At 49.2% G+C, this 25,983-nt stretch overlaps 1 protein-coding gene across 1 annotated transcript in view; it reads left to right on the forward strand.

Annotated features, from left to right (window-relative positions):
- The window catches only part of TDRD9 (tudor domain containing 9), a 107,564-nt gene extending 88,747 nt beyond the window's left edge, over positions 1-18,817 (forward strand). The window contains exons 37-38 of the mRNA XM_070358223.1: positions 12,317-12,389; positions 18,716-18,817. Of these exons, the coding sequence (XP_070214324.1) occupies positions 12,317-12,389; positions 18,716-18,817 (175 nt within the window). The remainder of the gene's footprint in view (positions 1-12,316; positions 12,390-18,715) is intronic.
- The last annotated feature ends 7,166 nt before the right edge of the window (positions 18,818-25,983 follow it).

Genomic DNA, 25,983 nt, shown 5'->3' on the forward strand with positions numbered 1-25,983 from the left:
CAACACCACAGTTCCACAGCATCAGTTCTTTGGCGCCCAGCCTCCTTTATGGTGCACCTCACGTCCACTCACGACCATTGGTCTCCTCCAACACCACAGTTCCACAGCATCAGTTCTTTGGCGCCCAGCCTCCTTTATGGTGCACTCACGCCCACTCACGACCATTGGTCTCCTCCAACACCACAGTTCCACAGCATCAGTTCTTTGGGCGCCAGCCTCCTTTATGGTGCACCTCACGCCCACTCACGACCATTGGTCTCCTCCAACACCACAGTTCCACAGCATCAGTTCTTTGGCGCACCAGCCTCACGACCATTTTATGGTGCACCTCACGCCCACTCACGACCATTGGTCTCCTCCAACACCACAGTTCCACAGCATCAGTTCTTTGGCGCCCAGCCTCCTTTATGGTGCACCTCACGCCCACTCACGACCATTGGTCTCCTCCAACACCACAGTTCCACAGCATCAGTTCTTTGGCGCCCAGCCTCCTTTATGGTGCACTCACGCCCACTCACGACCATTGGTCTCCTCCAACACCACAGTTCCACAGCATCAGTTCTTTGGCGCCCAGCCTCCTTTATGGTGCACACCTCGCCCACTCACGACCATTGGTCTCCTCCAACACCACAGTTCCACAGCATCAGTTCTTTGGCGCCCAGCCTCCTTTATGGTGCACCTCACGCCCACTTGACCATTGGTCTCCTCCAACACCACAGTTCCACAGCATCAGTTCTTTGCGCCCAGCCTCCTTTATGGTGCACCTCAGCCGACGACCATTGGTCTCCTCCAACACCACAGTTCCACAGCATCAGTTCTTTGGCGCCAGCCTCCTTTATGGTGCACTCACGCCCACTCACGACCATTGGTCTCCTCCAACACCACAGTTCCACAGCATCAGTTCTTTGGCGCCCAGCCTCCTTTATGGTGCACTCACGTCCCACTCACGACCATTGGTCTCCTCCAACACCACAGTTCCACAGCATCAGTTCTTTGCCCAGCCTCTTTATGGTGCACCTCGCGCCCACTCACCACCATTGGTCTCCTCCAACACCACAGTTCCACAGCATCAGTTCTTTGGCGCCCAGCCTCCTTTATGGTGCACCTCACGCCCACTCACGACCATTGGTCTCCTCCAACACCACAGTTCCACAGCATCAGTTCTTTGGCGCCAGCCTCCTTTATGGTGCACCTCACGTCCACTCACGACCATTGGTCTCCTCCAACACCACAGTTCCACAGCATCAGTTCTTTGGCGCCCAGCCTCCTTTATGGTGCACTCACGCCCACTCACGACCATTGGTCTCCTCCAACACCACAGTTCCACAGCATCAGTTCTTTGGCGCCCAGCCTCCTTTTGGTATGGTGCACTCCAACACCACAGTTCCACAGCATCACGACCATTGGTCTCCTCCAACACCACAGTTCCACAGCATCAGTTCTTTGGCGCACCACAGTTCCACAGCATCAGTTCTTTGGTGCAGCCTCCTTTATGGTGCACCACACGCCCACTCACGACCATTGGTCTCCTCCAACACCACAGTTCCACAGCATCAGTTCTTTGGCGCCCAGCCTCCTTTATGGTGCACTCACGTCCACTCCACGACCATTGGTCTCCTCCAACACCACAGTTCCACAGCATCAGTTCTTTGGCGCCCAGCCTCCTTTATGGTGCACCTCACGCCCACTCACGACCATTGGTCTCCTCCAACACCACAGTTCCACAGCATCAGTTCTTTGCCCAGCCTCCTTTATGGTGCACCTCACGCCCACTCACGACCATTGGTCTCCTCCAACACCACAGTTCCACAGCATCAGTTCTTTGGCGCCCAGCCTCCTTTATGGTGCACCTCACGCCCACTCACGACCATTGGTCTCCTCCAACACCACAGTTCCACAGCATCAGTTCTTTGGCGCCCAGCCTCCTTTATGGTGCACTCACGCCCACACCATTGGTCTCCTCCAACACCACAGTTCCACAGCATCCATTGGTGGTCCTCCCTCACGCCCACTCACATTGGTTCTCCACACCACAGTTCCACAGCATCAGTTCTTTGGCGCCCAGCCTCCTTTATGGTGCACCTCACGCCCACTCACGACCATTGGTCTCCTCCAACACCACAGTTCCACAGCATCAGTTCTTTGGCGCCCAGCCTCCTTTATGGTGCACCTCACGCCCACTCACGACCATTGGTCTCCTCCAACACCACAGTTCCACAGCATCAGTTCTTTGGCGCCCAGCCTCCTTTATGGTGCACTCACGCCCACTCACGACCATTGGTCTCCTCCAACACCACAGTTCCACAGCATCAGTTCTTTGGCGCCCAGCCTCCTTTATGGTGCACCTCACGCCCACTCACGACCATTGGTCTCCTCCAACACCACAGTTCCACAGCATCAGTTCTTTGGCGCCCAGCCTCCTTTATGGTGCACTCACGCCCACTCACGACCATTGGTCTCCTCCAACACCACAGTTCCACAGCATCAGTTCAGCCCAGCCTCCTTTATGGTGCACCTCACGCGTCCACTTATGACCATTGGTCTCCTCCAACACCACAGTTCCACAGCATCAGCTCTTTGGCGCCCAGCCTCCTTTATGGTGCACCTCACGCCCACTCACGAGTTCATTGGTCTCCTCCAGCACCACAGTTCCACAGCATCAGTTCTTTGGCGCCCAGCCTCCTTTATGGTGCACCTCACGCCCACTCACGACCATTGGTCTCCTCCAACACCACAGTTCCACAGCATCAGTTCTTTGGCGCCCAGCCTCCTTTATGGTGCACCTCACGCCCACTCACGACCATTGGTCTCCTCCAACACCACAGTTCCACAGCATCAGTTCTTTGGCGCCCAGCCTCCTTTATGGTGCACCTCACGACCACTCACGACCATTGGTCTCCTCCAACACCACAGTTCCACAGCATCAGTTCTTTGGCGCCCAGCCTCCTTTATGGTGCACTCACGCCCACTCACGACCATTGGTCTCCTCCAACACCACAGTTCCACAGCATCAGTTCTTTGGCGCCCAGCCTCCTTTATGGTGCACTCACGCCCACTCACGACCATTGGTCTCCTCCAACACCACAGTTCCACAGCATCAGTTCTTTGGCGCCCAGCCTCCTTTATGGTGCACCTCACGTCCACTCACGACCATTGGTCTCCTCCAACACCACAGTTCCACAGCATCAGTTCTTTGGCGCCCAGCCTCCTTTATGGTGCACCTCACGTCCACTCACGACCATTGGTCTCCTCCAACACCACAGTTCCACAGCATCAGTTCTTTGGCGCCCAGCCTCCTTTATGGTGCACCTCACGCCCACTCACGACCATTGGTCTCCTCCAACACCACAGTTCCACAGCATCAGTTCTTTGGCGCCCAGCCTCCTTTATGGTGCACTCACGCCCACTCACGACCATTGGTCTCCTCCAACACCACAGTTCCACAGCATCAGTTCTTTGGCGCCCAGCCTCCTTTATGGTGCACCTCACGTCCACTCACGACCATTGGTCTCCTCCAACACCACAGTTCCACAGCATCAGCTTTTTGGCGCCCAGCCTCCTTTATGGTGCACCTCACGTCCACTCACGACCATTGGTCTCCTCCAACACCACAGTTCCACAGCATCAGTTCTTTGGCGCCCAGCCTCCTTTATGGTGCACCTCACGTCCACTCACGACCATTGGTCTCCTCCAACACCACAGTTCCACAGCATCAGTTCTTTGGCGCCCAGCCTCCTTTATGGTCCACCTCACGTCCACTCACGACCATTGGTCTCCTCCAACACCACAGTTCCACAGCATCAGTTCTTTGGCGCCCAGCCTCCTTTATGGTGCACTCACGTCCACTCACGACCATTGGTCTCCTCCAACACCACAGTTCCACAGCATCAGTTCTTTGGCGCCCAGCCTCCTTTATGGTGCACCTCACGCCCACTCACGACCATTGGTCTCCTCCAACACCACAGTTCCACAGCATCAGTTCTTTGGCGCCAGCCTCCTTTATGGTGCACCTCACGCCCACTCACGACCATTGGTCTCCTCCAACACCACAGTTCCACAGCATCAGTTCTTTGGCGCCCAGCCTCCTTTATGGTGCACCTCACGCCCACTCACGACCATTGGTCTCCTCCAACACCACAGTTCCACAGCATCAGTTCTTTGGCGCCCAGCCTCCTTTATGGTGCACCTCACGTCCACTCCACGACCATTGGTCTCCTCCAACACCACAGTTCCACAGCATCAGTTCTTGGCGCCCAGCCTCCTTTATGGTCCACTCACGCCCACTCACGACCCCTCCAACACCACAGTTCCACAGCATCAGTTCTTTGGCGCCCAGCCTCCTTTATGGTCCACCTCACGTCCACTCACGACCATTGGTCTCCTCCAACACCACAGTTCCACAGCATCAGTTCTTTGGCGCCCAGCCTCCTTTATGGTGCACCTCACGCCCACTCACGACCATTGGTCTCCTCCAACACCACAGTTCCACAGCATCAGTTCTTTGGCGCCCAGCCTCCTTTTATGGTGCACCTCACGTCCACTCCACGACCATTGGTCTCCTCCAACACCACAGTTCCACAGCATCAGTTCTTTGGCGCCCAGCCTCCTTTATGGTGCACTCACGCCCACTCACGACCATTGGTCTCCTCCAACACCACAGTTCCACAGCATCAGTTCTTTGGCGCCCAGCCTCCTTTATGGTGCACTCACGCCCACTCACGACCATTGGTCTCCTCCAACACCACAGTTCCACAGCATCAGTTCTTTGGCGCCCAGCCTCCTTTATGGTGCACCTCACGTCCACTCACGACCATTGGTCTCCTCCAACACCACAGTTCCACAGCATCAGTTCTTTGGCGCCCAGCCTCCTTTATGGTGCACCTCACGTCCACTCACGACCATTGGTCTCCTCCAACACCACAGTTCCACAGCATCAGTTCTTTGGCGCCCAGCCTCCTTTATGGTGCACCTCACGCCCACTCACGACCATTGGTCTCCTCCAACACCACAGTTCCACAGCATCAGTTCTTTGCGCCCAGCCTCCTTTATGGTGCACCTCACGTCCACTCACGACCATTGGTCTCCTCCAACACCACAGTTCCACAGCATCAGTTCTTTGGCGCCCAGCCTCCTTTATGGTGCACCTCACGCCCACTCACGACCATTGGTCTCCTCCAACACCACAGTTCCACAGCATCAGTTCTTTGGCGCCCAGCCTCCTTTATGGTGCACCTCACGTCCACTCACGACCATTGGTCTCCTCCAACACCACAGTTCCACAGCATCAGTTCTTTGGCGCCCAGCCTCCTTTATGGTGCACCTCACGCCCACTCACGACCATTGGTCTCCTCCAACACCACAGTTCCACAGCATCAGTTCTTTGGCGCCCAGCCTCCTTTATGGTGCACCTCACGCCCACTCACGACCATTGGTCTCCTCCAACACCACAGTTCCACAGCATCAGTTCTTTGGCGCCCAGCCTCCTTTTATGGTGCACCTCACGTCCCACTCACGACCATTGGTCTCCTCCAACACCACAGTTCCACAGCATCAGTTCTTTGGCGCCCAGCCTCCTTTATGGTGCACCTCACGTCCACTCACGACCATTGGTCTCCTCCAACACCCAGTTCCACAGCATCAGTTCTTTGGCGCCCAGCCTCCTTTATGGTCCACCTCACGCCCCCAGACCATTGGTCTCCTCCAACACCACAGTTCCACAGCATCAGTTCTTTGGCGCCCAGCCTCCTTTATGGTGCACCTCACGTCCTCACGACCATTGGTCTCCTCCAACACCACAGTTCCACAGCATCAGTTCTTTGGCGCCCAGCCTCCTTTATGGTGCACCTCACGCCCACTCACGACCATTGGTCTCCTCCAACACCACAGTTCCACAGCATCAGTTCTTTGGCGCCAGCCCTTTATGGTGCACCACGCCCATCAGTTCATTGGTCTCCTCCAACACCACAGTTCCACAGCATCAGTTCTTTGGCGCCCAGCCTCCTTTATGGTGCACCTCACGCCCACTCACGACCATTGGTCTCCTCCAACACCACAGTTCCACAGCATCAGTTCTTTGGCGCCCAGCCTCCTTTATGGTCCACCTCACATCCACTCACGACCATTGGTCTCCTCCAACACCACAGTTCCACAGCATCAGTTCTTTGGCGCCCAGCCTCCTTTATGGTGCACCTCACGTCCACTCACGACCATTGGTCTCCTCCAACACCACAGTTCCACAGCATCAGTTCTTTGGCGCCCAGCCTCCTTTATGGTGCACTCGCGCCCACTCCACGACCATTGGTCTCTCCAACACCACAGTTCCACAGCATCAGTTCTTTGGCGCCCAGCCTCCACGACCATTGGTCTCCACTCACACCATTGGTCTCCTCCAACACCACAGTTCCACAGCATCAGTTCTTTGGCGCCCAGCCTCCTTTATGGTGCACCTCGCGTCCACTCACGACCATTGGAAGAGCCATAGCCTGGATGAGACGGGCCTTTGTCAGCAGCGTCTCTGCTTTTGAACTCGCCAAGTTGGTCATAGCTTTTCTTCCAAGGAGCAAGCGTCTTTTAATTTCGTGGCTGCAGTCACCATCTACAGTGATTTGGAGCCCAAGAAAGTGAGGTCTGTCACTGTTCCCATTGTTGCCTCATCTGTTTGCCGTGAAGTGATGGGACCCGATGCCATGGTCTTCGTTTCTTGAATGTTGAGTTTGAGCCAGCTTTTTCACTCTTCTCTCTCACCTTCATCAAGAGGCTCTTTAGTTCCTCTTTGCTTTCTGCCGTAAGGGTTGTTATCATCTGCAGATCTGAGGTTATCGATGTTTCAGATCTTTCACATTTTTTTAATTGGGTTGATTGTCATCTCATTACTGAGTTGTAGGCGTTCTTTCTAAATGCTTGCTGAAAGTCTCTTATGAATATGTAATTTGCAGATACTTTCCCCGTCATGTAGTTTGTCTTTTCGTCTCCCTTTTATTTTCATATTCTGAAGAACACACAGACTTAATGTTGATGATGCTACTTCATCTTTGGTGTGGCGTATGCTTTTGGTGTTCTATCCAGTGTCACACAAGTGTTCTCCTCTGTTTCCCTCTCTCATATTTGTGCTCAGTTGCTCAGTCATGTCCAACTCTTTGTGACCTCATGGACAGGCTCCTCTGTCTGGAATTTTCCAGGCAAGAAAACTGGAGTGGGTGGCCATTTCCTTCTCCAGGGCATCTTCCTGGCCCAGGGGTTGCACCTGTGTCTCGTGTCTCGTGTCTCCTGCACGAGCAGGCGGTTCTTCACCACTGCACCACCTTCTTGTGTTTGGGTTTTGATCCGTTTTGAGATGATATTTGAATGTGGTATGACATGTAAGAGGCTTTGAAGTTTGTTTTTTCACATACGAACATCCACTTGTTATATGTTACAACATAATTTGCTGAAGAACTTTCTTTTCCCTCATTGACTTACAGTGGCGCCTGTCCAAAATAAACTGGCCGTGAGTGTGAAGGTTTATTTATGAACTTCCTGTTTTGTTCTGTTGACTTATGTGTGTTTTAATAGTAATTCTTGAAATTGAGCAGTGAGCCCTTGTGTTTCGTTCTTCTTTTTCAATGTTGCTTTTACTTTTCTAGATCCTTTTCCTCTCCACATGCAAGTTGGGCTCAGCTTGTCAATGTCTACAGTGAGCCTTGCAGGAACCGTGATAGGGATTGTGGTGGATCTGCAGATGAGTTTGAGGAGAATTGCCATCTTAACAGTATTGAGTTGTCTGGCCCACCAAGATGGAATGCCTATTAGATATCCTTCAGTTTCCCTGAACACTTTCTGTGGTTTTCAGTGTGCAGTGCTTGCACTTTTGTTAAATTATTTTGAAATATTTTTGTCTTTTTGATGCTATTGTGAGTTTAAATAATTTTCTTTATTTTTGCATTGTTCACTGCTACAAATGAACAATTGATTTTTATATACTGGTCTTTTATCCCGTGACCTTATTAAATGGTTAGTGCTAGTAGTTCTTGTAGACTCTTTAGGATTTCCTACATACAGGATTATATCTATGAGTAAAGACAGTTTTACTTCTTCCTTTCCAATCTGTATGCTCGTAATTTTTCCCTTGTTTTATTCTGCTGGTTAGAACCCTCAATATGTTGTTAAACAGAGGTGATGAGAGCACATGTCCTTGCCTCGGCCCCCGTTTCAGGGAGAAGCCTTGTCACTCGCTGAGTGTGGCGGTGGCTGGAGGCATTCAGCAGAGGCTTAGCAGCAGCAGACGCTCTCCATCCGGTTGGAGGGGTTCTCTTCTGTCCCTAGCGTGCTGGCAGCTTTGATTGGGGAAGGATGTCACATTTTGCCAATGCCTTTTTTGTGTCTGTGAGAAAATTGTGTTTTTTAAAATTTATATAGTGTATTAATTGCTTTTTGGATGTTATAACTAGCTTTGCATTCTTGGGATGAATTCCACTTAGTGTGTAATTCTTTTGATAAGCTCGTTTGCTATTTCTGTTGTTAGGGTTTTCCCTCTGTGTTTCTGAGGCTCATTCACTGGTCTTAAGTTTCCTGTGATCTCTTTGTCAAATTTGGTATCAGAGCGGCACTGGCTTCACAGAACGAGTTTAGGAAGTGTTTCCTGCCACTCTGTTTTCAGAAAGAGTTTGTATAGGATCGATATCATCTTTTTAAATATTTGATTGAGTTTACCAATGAAATCATCTGAACTTGGACTTCTCTTTGTGGGGAGATTTTAAATTACTACTTCAATTTCTTGTGTTTTAGGTCGATTCAGAGTTTCTATTTCTTTTTAAGTCAGTTTTGATAATTTGTGTCTTTCTAAGAATTTTACTCAGTTTGTGTAAATGAACTAGTTGGCATACAGTTGTTCAGAATCTTCTCCAGGAACCCTTTCCTCTGTATAGTCAGAAGTCACGCCCCCCTTTCTTGCTTTGGATTTTGTGTGTATTGCCTCTCTTTTTTCTGGGTTAGCTTAGCTAAAGTTTATCAATTCTAGTGATCTCTTCGAAGAACTAATGTTTGGTTTTGTTGATTTTCCCCCCTAATGTTTATTTTTTCTGTTTCGTTGATGTTTATCTCTGCCTGGAAAATCCCATGGATGGAGGAGCCTGGTGGGCTGCAGTCCATGGGGTTGCCAAGAGTCGGACACGACTGAGCGACTTCACTTTCACTTTTCGCTTTCATGCATTGGAGAAGGAAATGGCAACCCACTCCAGTGTTCTTGCCTGGAGAATCCCAGGACGGGGAGCCTGGTGGGCTGCCGTCTATGGGGTCGCACAGAGTCGGAGACGACTGAAGTGACTTAGCAGTAGCAATGTTTATCTCATTGTAATTATTCCCTTACTTCTGGTTGCATTGGGCCTAACTTGCTCCTTTTCCAATTTCCTAACTTATAAGCTTTATTATTTTGAGAACTTTTCTGTTACAGACATTTAAACCTGTAAAATTCCCTCCATTACTGTTTTTGCTGCATCCCATACTTTCTGATCAGTGGTATTTTGATTTTAATTCTTTTAAAAGTACTGTCTGGTTTCCCTTGTGATTTCTTCTTTGATGCATTATTGAGGTGCATATTGTTTAATTTTCAAATATTTTTTGAGATTTTCCAAATATTCTATGTTGTTACTGTATAATGCATTTCCGTTGTAGGCGTTACACGGACATGAATGACCCCAGTCTTTCATAACCCCTCCCACGTGTACTGGGACTTGCTCTGTGGCCTGGCACACAGTCTTTCCTGGAAAGTGTTCCTTGTTCCCTTGAGAAGAATATATGTGTTGTTGGGTGGGGTGCTCTGTAGATGCTGGGTGGGTCCATGGTGGGTGGTGGCCTGGGATTCACTATGCTTGCTGATTTTCTTTCTAGTTCTATGAAAATCAAAACTGGGACATTGCAGTTTCTAGTTATTGAGATAGGAGTATTTCTCTTCTCTGTCAATTTTCCGTTTCTGTCTTTTGGGGGCTCTGTTAGACACGTTTACATTTATAAGTGTCGTATCTTCCTGAGGTGTTAGCCCTTTTATCATTATGAAATCTCTGTTCTGATAATCTTTCTTGTTTAAAAGTCTGGTTTGTCTGACATAGCTGTTCTGCTTGGTTTGGTTACTGTTTGCTTACTGTTTTCATGACGTATCTTTTCCCGCCCTTTTAGTTGAAAGGGCACCTGCATCTTTGCATCTTTGAAAGCCTTCTTTCTGCCCTGCCATGCTCTCTCCTCCCTGGGGACTCCACTGTATGGTGTTTGGTACAACTGACGTCGTCCTGCTGGTCTCGGAGGCTCTGCCATTTTTTCTTCCTCCTCCTTCTCCCTGCTGTTCAGTTAGGGAACGTCCGTTGCTCTGTCCTTAAGTTCACTGACTCTCTGTTCGTCCATCTCACACCGACAGATTCCTATAAGGACTTCTTCATTTTAGTTACTGTACCTTTCAATTCTAAAATTTCTCTTTGGTTCTCGTGTATAGTTTTAAACTTTTAGTGAGATTTCCTTTGAGTCATTGTCATCGTGTTTTCCTCTATTTCTTTAAACACGGTTTGCTTTAATACTCTGTGTGTGCTTGCAGGGACCTCTTTGAAGTCTTACCTGCTAAACCCACGTCCGAGCCCACCCACTCAGCCTCTGTTGCCTGCTCTCCTTTTTATTCCTGAGTATGGGTCACGCATTCCTGTTTCTCATATATCTTGCTAGAGATTGAGTGTTTTAGGTAATGTAGTATATTAATGTAGGGTTTTGGTTCTTCCCTGCAGAATTCTGCAGAATGGGTTTCCCTACATGCTGTAAGGCCGCAGGTACCTTTTTTTTCTTTAATTCTCCTTTTATTTTTCAGCCTGGCTTGTTAGGGGTTGTCCTCGTGTCTGCATTGCTCAGTGCTCAGCCATTGGTGGATCAGAAGTTGTGCTTGGACCTCTGAATCATCAAGTTTTCCAGCCTGTGCTGGTGGGTCCGTGTGTGGGTTGACAGTACTTCTAGAGTTCAGGCAGTGTTAAGCTCTTTCCTGGCTTGTATTTTTCGCCAGGGCCCTGTGGCAGGCTGGGGGCCTTCGTAGGGCTCCTCTGCACCTGTGTGTGCAGCTGCTCCATCACCCTGGGGTCGTCTGGGAGCCCCGCTGGCCTCTGCCGCTCTCGGCCCCAGGGTCTCCCTGGGCATTTCCCGGGAGTCTGCTGGTCTGCACTGGCCCCAAGCAGGACCAAGGCCAAAGGCTCGCAGAGCTGGAGGCTTTCTCCCTTCGATTCCTCCTGCACTCGTCTGACTGTGCCGCCAGGCACGAGGCTTCACCCTCTGCTGCACATCAAGTGAACTCAGTCTGGCCATGAGCATGCCTGTTCTCACAGCCAGCTCCCCTGGAGCTCTGGAGTGCCAGGTCAAGCTGCTGGGGTGGGTGTGAGTGTGGCGGGGAGCAGCCCCAGGTTTGAACTCCGCAGACTCCAGTCTTGCTGCCTAGAGTTCAGCAGTTTTTCTTGAATGAATGCTTCTGAACTTGTTTGCTTTTGGTTAACATCCAGAGCCTTCAGATGTGTTCCTTGGACAATCGTGTCCAGTTTTATACTTGTTGGGGAGGAAGGAGGTGCAAGAAGATTTGCAAACTTTATTCTCTTATTGCTAGAATTCTCTATCTCAGCCTTTTGACATTTCCAGCTTGTCACAGCTGCTTAAGAGTAAATGGTATAACAGTTCCTGTTACATCTCCCAGAACTTGACTCAGTGACGCAGAGATGTTCGGTAATGGAGCTGCCTCCACTGGTTACCAGGGGAACACAGAGCACAGTGGTCAGCCTTAGAGGCCGCGTCACTCCATTCTTTTCCTGCTTTTGAATGTATGAAAGTGAAAGTCAGTCACTCAGTTGTGTCCGACTCTTTGTGATCCCATGGACTATATAGTCCATGGAATTGTCCAGGCCAGAATACTGTGTAGCCTTTCCCTTTTCCAGGGGATCTTCCCAACCCAGGGCTCAAACCCAGGTCTCCCACATTGGGAGCAGATTCTTTACCAGCTGAGCCACAAGGGAAGCCCAAGAATACTGGAGTGAGTAGCCTATCCCTTCTCCAGCTGATCTTCCTGACCCAGGAATTGAACCTGGGTCTCCTGCATTGCAGGCAGATTCTTTACCAACTGAACTATCAGGGAAGCTCTTTTGAATGTATAGTGGATTAAAATATTCTCTGATCACAATTACATAAATTTTGACCTTTAAAAAACTTACTAGCGTTATAATCCTGAGCGAAAGTACATAGAATTTAAATCTCTTTAAATATCGTAGTAGTGTTTTCAGTTACTAACATATAATTAAGATGACTTAAACTCTCTTTTTTAAAATTTTAGTTTGTTCTGTCAGTTGAAACCAAGAGAGAAGGTTGTTCCTAAGTGGTACGAGAAGCCGTACGAGTGGAATCAGGTAAGTGAGAAACTGGAGGCGGTGTGGGCCGCCTGCCCCCAGGACGGACGGGGAGGAGCCTCAGAGGGGCTCAGGGAGAGACTCAGAGGGGCTCAGGGAGGAGGATTCGGGAGAGCAGAGAGACTCGGAGGGGCTCAGGGTGAGACTCAGAGGGGCTCAGGGTGAGACTCAGAGGGGCTCAGGGAGGGACTCAGAGGGGCTCAGGGAGGGACTCGGAGGGGCTCAGGGTGAGACTCGGAGGGGCTCAGGGAGAGACTCGGAGGGGCTCAGGGAGGAGCCTCTAGAGGGGCTCAGGGAGAGACTCAGAGGGGCTCAGGGAGAGACTCAGAGGGGCCAGGGGGGGAGAGACTCAGGGGCTCAGGGAGAGACTCATAAGGGCTCAGGAGGAGCCTCTAGAGGGGCTCAGGGAGACTCAGAGGAGCTCAGGGTGGAGGATTGGGAGAGCAGAGAGAGGCACACGGGCGAGAGCGGGCGGCGCCCGGCCCGGTCGGGCGGCGCCCGCAGGCAGCCTGCCACTTCTGAATAGTGCATTGCTCGGTCTCTCCGGTGTGTCTGACTCTTTGCAACCCCATGAACTATAGCCCTATACAGGCTCCTCTGTCCATGGAATTTTCCCAACAAAATACTGGAGTGGGTTGCCATTTCTCTTCCAAGGGTCTTCCTGACCCAGGATTGAACTCGAGTCTCCTGCATTGGCAGGTGGATTCTTTACCCTGAGCCACCGGAAGCCCTCTGGATAGTATATTGTATGTGAAAAGTTAGACCCCAGGCTAACCATCCTTCACTTCTGGATAAAACAGGTATGGGTGTCGGGCGCGCATTTAGGGCACGTTTGCTGTTGCTTTCATCTTCTTCGGTTGTCATGACGACGTGCCATCCACTGGGTGGCAAAAGCAGCAGCAGTGTACTCTGTGACAGTGATAGAGGCCGGGTGTGGGTGCTGCGGGTGCCAGCACGGTGGGGCTCTGCCGAGGGCCCTCCTGCTTGGAGACATCCACCTTCTCACTGTGCCCTGGCGTGGCAGAGAGTGGGTGGCATGCTGTCTGGGGTCTCTTCCTGTAAGGGCACTAATCCATCGTGAGAGCCTCCCCCGCACCTCCGTCTAACCCGACTACTGCCCAAAGGCCTGCCTCCTAATACTGTGCCACTGGGGGTCTGGATGACACGGTTCGGCCCACAGCGTTTGTGAAGTGTGGCAGGGCCCACACCGGGCACCGTGACATTTCCTGCCCATGAGATTTAGAGAAGAGAAGAAAATGTGATTGCAGGAAAGGAGCCCAGGGAGGAATCGTAAGCTCTAATCCTAGAGCCAAGAGAAAAGAGACATCAAAGGCAAAGGAGAAACGGGAAGATATACCCAGCTGACTGCAGAGTTTCAGAGAACAGCAAGGAGACCTAAGAAGGCCTTCTTAAGTGAACAGTGCAAAGAAATAGAGGAAAACAATAGAATGGGAAGGACTAGAGATCTCGTCAGAAAATTAAAGATATGAAGGGAACGTTTCATGCAAAGATGGATGCAATAAATGGACAGAAATAGTATGTACCTAATAGAAGTAGAAGATATTAAGAAGAGGTAGCAGGAATACACAGAAGTGTACAAAAAAGATCTTAGTGACCTAGATAACCAGGATGGTGTGACCACTAACCTAGAGCCCGACATCCTGGAATGTGGGCCTTAGGAAGCATCACTATGAACAAAGCTAGTGGAGGTGATGGAATACCAGCTGAATTATTTCAAATCCTAAAAGATGATGCTGTGAAAGTGCTGCACTCAATATGCCAGCAAATTTGGAAAACTCAACAGTGGCCACAGGACTGGAAAAGGTCAGTTTTCATTCCAATCCCAAAGAAAGACAATGCCAGAGAATGCTCAAACTACCGCACAATTGTACTCATCTCACACGCTAGCAAGGTAATGCTCAAAATTCTCCAAACTAGGCTTCAACAGTATGTGAACCGAGAACTTCCAGATGCACAAGCTAGATTTAGAAAAGGCAGAGGAACCAGAGATCAAATTGCTAACATCTGTTGGATCATAGAAAAAGCAAGGGAATTCCAGAAAACATCTGCTTCTTCATTGACTACACTAAAGCCTTTGACTGTGTGAAGTGAAGTGTAAGTCACTCAGTCATATATTCTCTGATCACAATTACATAAATTTTGACCTTTAAAAAACTTACTAGCGTTATAATCCTGAGCGAAAGTACATAGAATTTAAATCTCTTTAAATATCGTAGTAGTGTTTTCAGTTACTAACATATAATTAAGATGACTTAAACTCTCTTTTTAAAATTTTAGTTTGTTCTGTCAGTTGAAACCAAGAGAGAAGGTTGTTCCTAAGTGGTACGAGAAGTCGCACAGTGGAATCAGGTAAGTGAGAAACTGAGGCGTGTGGGCCGCCTGCCCCAGGACGGACGGGAGGAGCCTCAGAGGGGCTCAGGGAGAGACTCAGAGGGGCTCAGGGAGGAGGATTCGGGAGAGCAGAGAGACTCGGAGGGGCTCAGGGTGAGACTCAGAGGGGCTCAGGGTGAGACTCAGAGGGGCTCAGGGAGGGACTCAGAGGGGCTCAGGGAGGGACTCAGAGGGGCTCAGGGTGAGACTCGGAGGGGCTCAGGGAGAGACTCGGAGGGGCTCAGGGAGGAGCCTCTAGAGGGGCTCAGGGAGAGACTCAGAGGGGCTCAGGGAGAGACTCAGAGGGGCTCAGGGAGAGACTCAGGGGCTCAGGGAGAGACTCATAAGGGCTCAGGGAGGAGCCTCTAGAGGGGCTCAGGGAGAGACTCAGAGGAGCTCAGGGTGGAGGATGCGGGAGAGCAGAGAGAGGCGCACGGCGGAGCGGGCGGCGCCGGCGGTCGGTGCGGCGCCCGCAGGCAGCCTGCCACTTCTGAATAGTGCATTGCTCGGTCTCTCCGGTGTGTCTGACTCTTTGCAACCCCATGAACTATAGCCCTATACAGGCTCCTCTGTCCATGGAATTTTCCCAACAAAATACTGGAGTGGGTTGCCATTTCTCTTCCAAGGGTCTTCCTGACCCAGGGATTGAACTCGAGTCTCCTGCATTGGCAGGTGGATTCTTTACCCCTGAGCCACCGGAAGCCCTCTGGATAGTATATTGTATGTGAAAAGTTAGACCCCAGGCTAACCATCCTTCACTTCTGGATAAAACAGGTATGGGTGTCGGGCGCGCATTTAGGGCACGTTTGCTGTTGCTTTCATCTTCTTCGGTTGTCATGACGACGTGCCATCCACTGGGTGGCAAAAGCAGCAGCAGTGTACTCTGTGACAGTGATAGAGGCCGGGTGTGGGTGCTGCGGGTGCCAGCACGGTGGGGCTCTGCCGAGGGCCCTCCTGCTTGGAGACATCCACCTTCTCACTGTGCCCTGGCGTGGCAGAGAGTGGGTGGCATGCTGTCTGGGGTCTCTTCCTGTAAGGGCACTAATACATCGTGGAGAGCCTCCCCACACCTCCGTCTAACCCGACTACTGCCCAAAGGCCTGCCTCCTAATACTGTGCCACTGGGGGTCTGGATGACACGGTTCGGCCCACAGCGTTTGTGAAGTGTGGCAGGGCCCACACCGGGCACCGTGACATTTCCTGCCCATGAGATTTAGAGAAGAGAAGAAAATGTGATTGCAGGAAAGGAGCCCAGGGAGGAATCGTAAGCTCTAATCCTAGAGCCAAGAGAAAAGAGACATCAAAGGCAAAGGAGAAACGGGAAGATATACCCAGCTGACTGCAGAGTTTCAGAGAACAGCAAGGAGACCTAAGAAGGCCTTCTTAAGTGAACAGTGCAAAGAAATAGAGGAAAACAATAGAATGGGAAGGACTAGAGATCTCGTCAGGAAAATTAAAGATATGAAGGGAACATTTCATGCAAAGATGGATGCAATAAATGGACAGAAATAGTATGTACCTAACAGAAGTAGAAGATATTAAGAAGAGGTAGCAGGAATACACAGAAGTGTACAAAAAAGATCTTAGTGACCTAGATAACCAGGATGGTGTGACCACTAACCTAGAGCCCGACATCCTGGAATGTGGGCCTTAGGAAGCATCACTATGAACAAAGCTAGTGGAGGTGATGGAATACCAGCTGAATTATTTCAAATCCTAAAAGATGATGCTGTGAAAGTGCTGCACTCAATATGCCAGCAAATTTGGAAAACTCAACAGTGGCCACAGGACTGGAAAAGGTCAGTTTTCATTCCAATCCCAAAGAAAGACAATGCCAGAGAATGCTCAAACTACCGCACAATTGTACTCATCTCACACGCTAGCAAGGTAATGCTCAAAATTCTCCAAACTAGGCTTCAACAGTATGTGAACCGAGAACTTCCAGATGCACAAGCTAGATTTAGAAAAGGCAGAGGAACCAGAGATCAAATTGCTAACATCTGTTGGATCATAGAAAAAGCAAGGGAATTCCAGAAAACATCTGCTTCTTCATTGACTACACTAAAGCCTTTGACTGTGTGAAGTGAAGTGTAAGTCACTCAGTCATGCCTGACTCTTTGCAACCCCGTGGACTATACAGTCCATGGAATTCTCCAGGCCAGAATACTGGAATGGGTAGCCTTTCCCTTTTCCAGGAAATCTTCCCAACCCAGGGGTCAAACCCAGGTCTCCCACATTGTAGGTGGATTCTTTACCAGCTGAGCCACAAGGGAAGCCCTTTGACTGTGTGGGTCACAACAAACTATGGAAAATTCTTAAAGAGATGGGAATACCAGACCACCTTATCTGTCTCCTGAGAAACCTGTATGCAGGTCAAGAAGCAACAGTTAGAACTGGACATGAATAACGGACTTGTTCCAGATTGGGTAAGGAGTACGTCAAGGCTGTATATTGTCACCCTGCTTATTTAACTTATATGCAGAGTACATCATGAGAAATGCTAGGCTGGGTAAAGCACAAGCTGGAATCAAGATTGCCAAGAGAAATATCAACAACTTCAGAAATGCAAATGACACTACCCTTATGGCAGAAAGCAAAGAAGAACTAAAGAGCCGTTTGATGAAAGTGAAAGAGGAAGGTGAAAAATCTGATTTAAAACTCAACATTCAGAAAACTAAGATCATGGTATCTGGTCCCAACACTTCATGGCCAATAGATGGAGGAAAAATGGAAACAGGGAGAGACTTTATTTTCTTGGGCTCCCAAATCACTGCAGATGGTGACTGCAGCCATGAAATTAAAAGACACTTGCTCCTTGGAAGAAAAGCTATGACCAACCTAGACAGCGTATTAAAAAGCAGAGATACCACTTTGACAGCAAAGGTCCATCTAGTCAAAGCTATGGTTTTTCCAGTAGTCATCTATGGATGTAAGACTTAAGGAAGCACTCAGACTTTTGAATTGTGCTGGAGAAGGTAGCTGGACTGCAAGGAGATCAAACCAGTCCATCCTAAAGGAGATCAACCCTGAATATTTATTGGAAGGACTGATGCTGAACCTCTCTCTAATACTTTGGCCACCTGATTTGAAGAGCTGACTCATTGGAAAAGACCCTGACGCTGGGAAAGATTGAGGGCAGGAGGAGAAGGAGACGGCAGAGGATGAGATGGTTGGATGGCATCGCTGACTTAATGGATGTGACTTTGAGCAAACTCCCAGAGATAGTGGAGGACAGAGGAGCCTGCGTGCTGCAGTCCATGGGGTTGCAAAGAGTCGGACATGACTTAGTGATTGAACAGCAACAATCCTAGAGCCAAGGCTGTCTTTATAAATAAACCAGCTGGGGCACTGGTTCCTCATCCCTGTGGCGGGGGAGTGAGACGCTGCCCCCGGAGCGGTGTTTCCCACTCCAAGTCCGACAGGTACTTCTGCTGCAGCGTTCCTGTGGTCCACGTGCTCCGTGACGGGGTTCCCTGTCAGAGTGCTGAGCACCAGTCACTGGAGCTGCTCCAGCACGTGCACGAGCTCTGCCCTCAGGAGGACGTGCAGGGTGCGCCGGCCACCTCTCCCACAGCCTCCATGGGGGGTGTGAAGCTAATAGCAAGACTTAGTTAGGAAGCCGAGTTTCACTCTGGGGTTGGTGGGTTTCAGAAAACTTCCACATGCTCTAATGCCTCTGTGAAGTTACTGTTCATGTTTACGTAAAAGAATGCATGGGAGATTTCTGAGTAAAGCTTACTGTATTGTTAAGACGAATTGAAAGATGGCATAGCAAATGTATAGTATTTGGTGTTGTGAGAGACATTGAAGGAGTGCTTCCTGCCCTCTGCACACACACACACACACACAAGGTCTGTGTATGTGTGTAACTGTGTTTTACTTTATGTCTAGAAAAGCGCTGTTGCGGAGCCTGACTGGCCCTTTTGCCCCAACAGGTCGATCCGAAGCTGGTGATGGAGCAGGCGGACCGAGAGAGCAGCAGGGGCAAGAACACCTTCCTGTACCAGCTCCACAGGCTGATTGTGCTCAGCTCCTAGAGGGCGGGCGCCCTGCCCCTGCGAGCCGCGCGCTGCGCTGCCTCAGTGGGGGCTGGAGGGTGGTGTTTCTGTTCACGTGGGAAGAACTGGGAAAAGGCTGGTCTTCTCGTGAAACAGAAAATCACTGTATTAAACATTTTGGGAAAAATTGTTCTGAAGGAAGACTTCATTTGGAAAAAGGTTCTCTTTTGCTCTGTTATTAAAGTAGATATCCATAGGTAGTATTGGGTGTGAGGTTCTGGATCCAGCGTGTGTTCCGCCTTCTTGCCGTGGTTTAAATGCCTGGGCCCAGGGAGACCAGTGCTCCCAGCTGATGACAAGGGAAAGCTGGGTGTTCTTTTCCAAAACCATGTGACCTTTTCTGACTTTTTTCCGTGAGGGGAGATATCTAATTTCGGTAAAAATACTTTGTTTTGTGTATCTCAGGTTTTTCCTTAAGTTACAATTCTTAGTCCACGTTTTGGAAATGAGAGAGATCACCTGGTCACTAGCATATCTAATAAAAGTATTAGACCGAGTTTGTTTCTGACAGTTTTAGTCAGAGGAGATTAAAATATATTTTGTTCTTAAAAATAATAATCCATTGTTAAGATTATGAAGATCACCATTTTCCAACCAGAGAATCAGTACCAATTCCATGTGGAGGAGACAACTTTAGTTGGTGAATAATCATCTTTGGCCAAATTTAGCAGAAAAGTGTAAAGTACAATGGAAACCTATGCAACTAAAATATAACTGTACTATACAGAAAAATCACCATGAGCAACTTAGTACGTATTTCTAACCCGTGAAATCTCAAGGATTTCTGTTTGTTGTTATTCCAATTAACAAAGTCCACAAATGTAAGCCATTTTAACGTTTCAGTGCAGAGTAAAGAGAGTAAAGAACATCTGCAATAAAATAAAAGCCTGCTGCATAATCCCTCCTGCTCATATCCTCTTGACCAAAAAACGTTAACACTAGCATGCATTCAAGACCAAAATCCAAGCAGATCCATAAAAGGACTGGTCACTGGCATGGTCAGCCATTCTACTGTTTTAATTTTACTTATGGCAGGCATGAAAAAATCTAATTAGATGAAACTTCCACTAAACACTTTTTTAAAATCGAACCTTCAAACTTCTCCCGTAGTAACATATACCCAAGACTTGCCTAGCTTAGAATGAAGAGGAACTGCTATATTTACTTGCATTAACTTTCAAGAGTGCTTTGAAAATATACGGATGTATTCATACATGTAATCTTATCATGACCGGAATGGCTTATTTATAGACTATAAATGCCTATCCAGATAGAACGAGCAAGTACAAAGTTACATTAGTACAGTTTGCCACATCAGAAGGGAATTCTGCTGTAAGGTATTTTTCTCCCCAATCTCCAAACATTAAGTCCAATATGTGAGCTTTAATGTTAAGTCTTACTATACTTTTAGTGAAACTAAGCAGACCCAGCATTGACAATGTAGGTAGCTTTAACTTTCTAAGAAAATGTAACACAAAATTCGCAACTTGAAACCATAACATGCCAAGGTTTTGATATATTATCTTAAAACACTTAGGAAGTGTCCACATTTTCAGAAATTCTATAGAGTTCTATTTAGTTACATATGTTATTTATTTTTCAGTGTCTGGCCTATTTCTCAAACATGTGGTTATCTTTGTGTATTGCCAAAATCAGTGACTTACCTTAAGTTTTGTCAGCCAGCAACATTTTCAGTGAATAAGAATGGATTTTAAGTAGCCAAATGGAGACAGACATTGAATCTCGTCACTTTAAGTTTGGTAATTGCTTAATGTATCAGTTTTAGATTTCTAGCACTGCATGTGCTGTATTTATTCTGACTTTACTAAAATAAAGAGTTGAATACAAAAAAAAATAATAATAATGCAGATTTCTAAAACTGATAAAGGAGTGTTCAGTCCAGTCGCTCAGTCGTGTCTGACTCTTTGCAACCCCATGGACTGCAGCACCCCAGGCCTCCCTGTCCATCACCAACTCCCAGAGCTCAGCTTTGTTTATAGTCTAGCTCTCACATCCATACATGACCACTGGAAAAACCATAGCCTTGACTAGAGCTACCTTTGTTGACAGAGTAACGTCTCTGCTCTTTAATACGCTGTCTAGGTTGGTCATAGCTTTTCTTCCAAGGAGTAAGCATCTTTTAATTTCATGGCTGCAGTCACCATCTGCAGTGATTTTGGAGCCCCAAAAATAAAGTCTGTCACTGTTTCCACTGTTTGCCCATCTATTTGCCATGACTTTTATGAGACAGGGTTAGCAGCAAAGCAGAGCCGCTGTAAATGCAGCAGCCAGCGAGATCTGAGTTAGTTCTCACGGAAGGTCTGGACCGGCCAGTGGGCGGGTAGGAGAAAGGGTCCTCCTGAGTGGGGCTTCCAGGGAGACAGCTCGCGGCTGGTGAGAAAACACGAGAAGCACTTGGGTTTGGTTCGATGGTGGGGTCGTGACCAGGAGCTCATGTGGAGGACTCGGAAGCCATCCCGCGTCGAAGCGGGGAGGACTTCTGTAAACTGGGGCCTGGCCGGCGCTGCCCTGGGCCTCCTCGGGTCAGCCGGGCCAGCAGCCGGGAAGCCTGCTGGCACGCGTGTGCCGGGCCGCGCGGCTGTGTCTCGACCGTCTGAGCACGTCACCTCCGCGTCCCTGGCGTCCAGTCTTGCTCAGCTCTGAGCAAAAGCACCCCCTGCAGGTTTCCAGGGAGAGTGCTTCCTGCCAGCCCCACACGGGCCTTCCTCAGCTGTAAGGGTCAGGTCTCGCCTCCACGAGGAGCAGGACATGCTGCCTGCTCTTTGCTCTCCGCACCGCCCGCCGCCGGATGGAAGTGGCCGGCCGCAGAGGGAGCCGGCGTGGGGGGCCGGAGGGCCAGGCCGGGCCTGGGCTGCTGGTGCTTTCTGCTTGTTAGTTAACGTGTAAGTAGCCGTTCTGTGAGTGGCTGAAAAAGTAAGCAGCACCAAAGGCTTGTGTGAAAAAAGGGGGGACTTCGCTGGTGGTCCAGTGGTGAAGACTGTGCCCCCAGTGCAGAGGCCCGGGTTTGATCCCGGGGCAGGGAACTAAGATCCTGCAATCTACAACCAAGACCCAGTGCAGCCAAATACATTAATAAAAATCCAGTTTTTAGATTTTTGTGGTTATGGCCCTCAAAACAATTCTAACTCTTACCTTTTTTTTTTTTTTTTCTGGAATTGCCTCCATCTTAAGTATTTTATTGAGTAAATTATGCTTTTGCATCATTTCACCTTAGTGGTTAACTGCTTGCTGTGCTAACAGAAGGAGGTGGGGCTCTCTCCATCCTTCTGCCCCTCGTTTTCCCACCCCAACCCAGGCATCTGTGTTGCTGGTTAAATCAGTCGTTTGTCTTCATCACATTAACTTTGTACATGTTTTCTGAAAAAAACAAAAAAAACAGGTAGTGTATTTGATAGCGTGTCTTTCCATATAACTTTGATTTAGAGGGTGATTGCCATGCTTTTCATGTGCATGATTCTCTCCTGACATATTCTTTCAGTTTTTTATGTTCTTAGTCATGTATGTCCGTGGTGTGAGATGAAGGGGTGTTAGAGGTAGGTAGGAAGAGTCCGCCTTCTCCCCACCAGTACCGAGCTGTCCCCAGAGGCAGCCGTGGTCTCTGTCTGCACAGTCCTCCCATGGGGTTTGTCAAGCACATGCTGTTGCTCAGGGATGTTGATGACCTCACGGAGCTGACCCTGGGAGTGGAGACAGGAGGGACAGCCAGGCCAGCAGCAGTGAGCGCCCAGAGGGTGGGTAAAGGGAGCGGAGGGGCCCGCAGCAGGCTGCTCTCCCAGGAAGGGGCCGGCCCGGTGGTCAGAGTCCTGGGTGCTGGGGCCATGAGGTATCTGTGCTGCCCGTCAGCTCTGCAGCCATCGCTCAGAAGTAATCACAGGTGATGCTTCGATGAATCAGCGAGGCTGAGTTCCAGCAGAGCTTTATTTATATGAACCAGTGTCAGACCGTGGGTTTTGGTTTGCTGACCTGGCGATGGAGGGCGGGTGCAGGGAAATGACCGCGTCAGGGAAAGCTTCACGGTGAGGGGAGAGCGGATAGAGATCTGACCTGAGGGCACGTGGGGAGGAGGGATTCTGGGCAGAGGAGATGAGGAGGGAGCAAACGCTTGGAGTATTTGGAGAGTGAGCCGGGAGGCGGGGCAAGGACGCTTAGACAGGAGCTGAGGCCACAGGGTGAGTTTGCCTTTCATTCTGAGTGCGGTGGGGGCTCTCAGAGGGGCTTGGGCAGTGATGTCACACCTGAACTTACTAAGAACGGCCATCCTGGCTGTGGCATGGGGCACGGGCAGGCCACTGCGGGTAAGGACCCTCACCCAGGGGGACACTGGTGCTGAGAGCAGGTGGCCAGCTGGGGGCGTGTGTGCCAGAGCGCAGCGGTCACAAGGAAGGCGGTTGGATTTGAAAAATCAGAGGAGGAGCGTTCTCGGGACACCACTGCATGGGGGTGAAGGATGGCTGCAGAGTCTGTGTCCACATCTTAACCCCTGGGGTCCTGTCACGTGATCTTATCTGGAGAGTCTTTGCAGGTCTGATGAAGGATCTGGAGATGAGAAGACTGTCCTGGATTTAGGATGGGCTCTGAAGCCAGTAACCAGCATCCTTTTAAGAGAGCCACAGAGGACACAGAAGGAAGAGGCCTTGCAGATGGAGGGGCAGAGGCAGACAGGGCACACCCAGAGCCCCCAGAGACGGGGCGGCGGGGACCCTCCCCGAGAGCTCTAAGAGGAGTGAAGCCCTGCCGGCCCCTTGGTCCCAGACTCCCGGCCTCCAGAACCCAAGACGGCCCATTTCTGCCGCGTCAAGACCCCCCTGCCCTGCCCTCGAGCTCTCGTTTGCGGTAATTTGTTGCAGCAGCCACAGAAAGCTAATCCAGACACACCGTCTGCTCCCTCCCAGAGGCTGTCTCTCCATGCACGCAGGCCCCAGGTCTCACACCTGGCTGTGTGCTGCACACTCTGACCTGTGCCTTAATTTTTTGGCTGAATTTTTATTGTGGATCGTATTTCTGGATCACTACAGAAAGAGTTACCTCATTCTTCTTAACTACTCTGTGGTATAGAATTTTATTGATTTTTCATACCTGACTACCTTTTCACACCAGGCATGTAAATAGTAGACTCACTAATACACAGCATTGCCGTGAATATCCTCGTGCACCTGTGTGACACAGAATAATACGCACTTTAAAGTCAGTTTGTCGATATCCATGTAATGACTTGCTGGGATTTTGGTTGGGATTGTGTTGAATCTGTAGATCATGTTGGAGATAGCTGACATCTTAACAATATTAAGTCTTCCCATCCACGAACAAGGTTAGATTTGCTGACAAAGGTCCATCTAGTCAAGGCTATGGATTTTCCAGTAGTCATGTATGGTTGTGAGAGTTGAACCATAAAGAAGGCTGAGCATCGAAGAATTGATGCTTTTGAACTGTGGTGGTGGAGAATACTCTTGAGAGTCCCTTGGACTGCAAGGAGAGCCAACCAGTCCATCCTAAAGGAAATCAGTCCTGAATATTCATTGAAAGGACTGATGCTGAAGCTGAAGCTCCACTACTTTGGCCACCTGATGCGAAGAGCTGACTTATTAGAAAAGACCCTGATGCTGGGAAAGATTTAAGGCAGGAGGAGAAGGGGACGACAGAGGACGAGATGGTTGGATGGCATCACGTATTCAATGGACATGAGTTTGAGCAATCTCCAGGAGATGGTGAAGGACAGGGAGGCCTGGCATGCTGCAGTCCATGGGGTCACAAAGAGTCAGACAAGACTGAGCAACTGAACAACAAATCCACGAACGTGGACTATCCATTTATTTAGATCATCTCTGATTTTTCTGCGTATGGGTCATGTACATGTTTTGTTCGATTTGTTACTAAATACTTTTTCTCCTTTTCTTTGGTGCTAATGTAAAAGATACTGTGTTTTAAATATCAAATTCCTGTTGTTCAGTGTTGGAATACTGGAAACCACTGGACTTTTTAAAGTTTGTTTTTTTAATCTGACCCATTTTTTAAAAGTCTTCATCAAGTTTGTTAGAACACTGTTTCTGTTTCATGTTGTGGTTTTTTGGCCCCAGGGCATATGGGATATTAGGTCCCCAACTAGGGACTGGGCCTGCACCCCTCTTGGGAAGGCAAGGTCTTAGTCACTGGGCCGGGGAAGCCCGAAAAGCACTTGACTTCTATACGTTGATCTTGAATCCTGCAGCCTCGCTATAATCACTTACTAGTTTCAGTGTTTTAATTGATCCTTTGGGATTTTCTTTATTGATAATCGTGTCATCTGTGAACAAATGGAGTTTTATTTGTTCCTTTCCCAAGCTGTATGCGTTTGTGTACTCTTCTTGTCTTACTGAGGTAGCTCTGCAGACTATGAGACATAAAACACCCCTTAATCCATTTAATAGAACTCAGATAAGTATGCTGTCAGAGCCCTAAACTAGAAGTCACTAACAGAAAGATAGCTTAGAAAATCCCACGATATTTGGAGATTAAACAACACATTTCTAAATAGCATTATTAGTCAAAGAAAAACTCTCAAGAATGGCAGTTATCACTATCTAAAAGTGGATAGGGACCTCCCTGGCGGTCCAGTGCTTAAGAATCTGTCTTTCAGTGCAGAGGTTACGCGTTCAATCCCTGGTCAGGGAACTCAGGTTCCGCAGGCCACGGGGTGACAACCAAGTCTGAGCAGGGCAACAGGAGACTGTGCTCCAGCAAGGAGCCCACACACCTCGGCGAAGACCCAGAGCGGCCAAATAGTAGTAATAATGATCGTAATAATGAAATATTAAAGGGGATGAGAACAGAGTCATCTTTATACAATTTTAGGCTTCCCTGGTGGCTCCGACGGTAAAGAATCTGCCTGCAATGTGGGAGACCTGGGATTGATCCCTGGGTTGGGAAGATCCCCTGGAGGAGGAATGGCAACCCACTCCAGTCTTCTTGTCTGGGAAATCCCATGGACAGAGGAGCCTGGTGGGCTACCGTCTATAGGGTCCCAAAGAGTCAGACGTGATTGAGTGACTAACAAAATTTAAGTGAGAAAAATGGCTCCAGAGGAAACCCCCCCAGTGATGGAAGTTCTGATAAAATTGTAGACAGACACATCTCCCCAAACACTCTCT

The sequence above is a fragment of the Bos mutus genome, chromosome 21 (assembly GCF_027580195.1).
Source record: "Bos mutus isolate GX-2022 chromosome 21, NWIPB_WYAK_1.1, whole genome shotgun sequence".
Taxonomy (NCBI): domain Eukaryota; kingdom Metazoa; phylum Chordata; class Mammalia; order Artiodactyla; family Bovidae; genus Bos; species Bos mutus.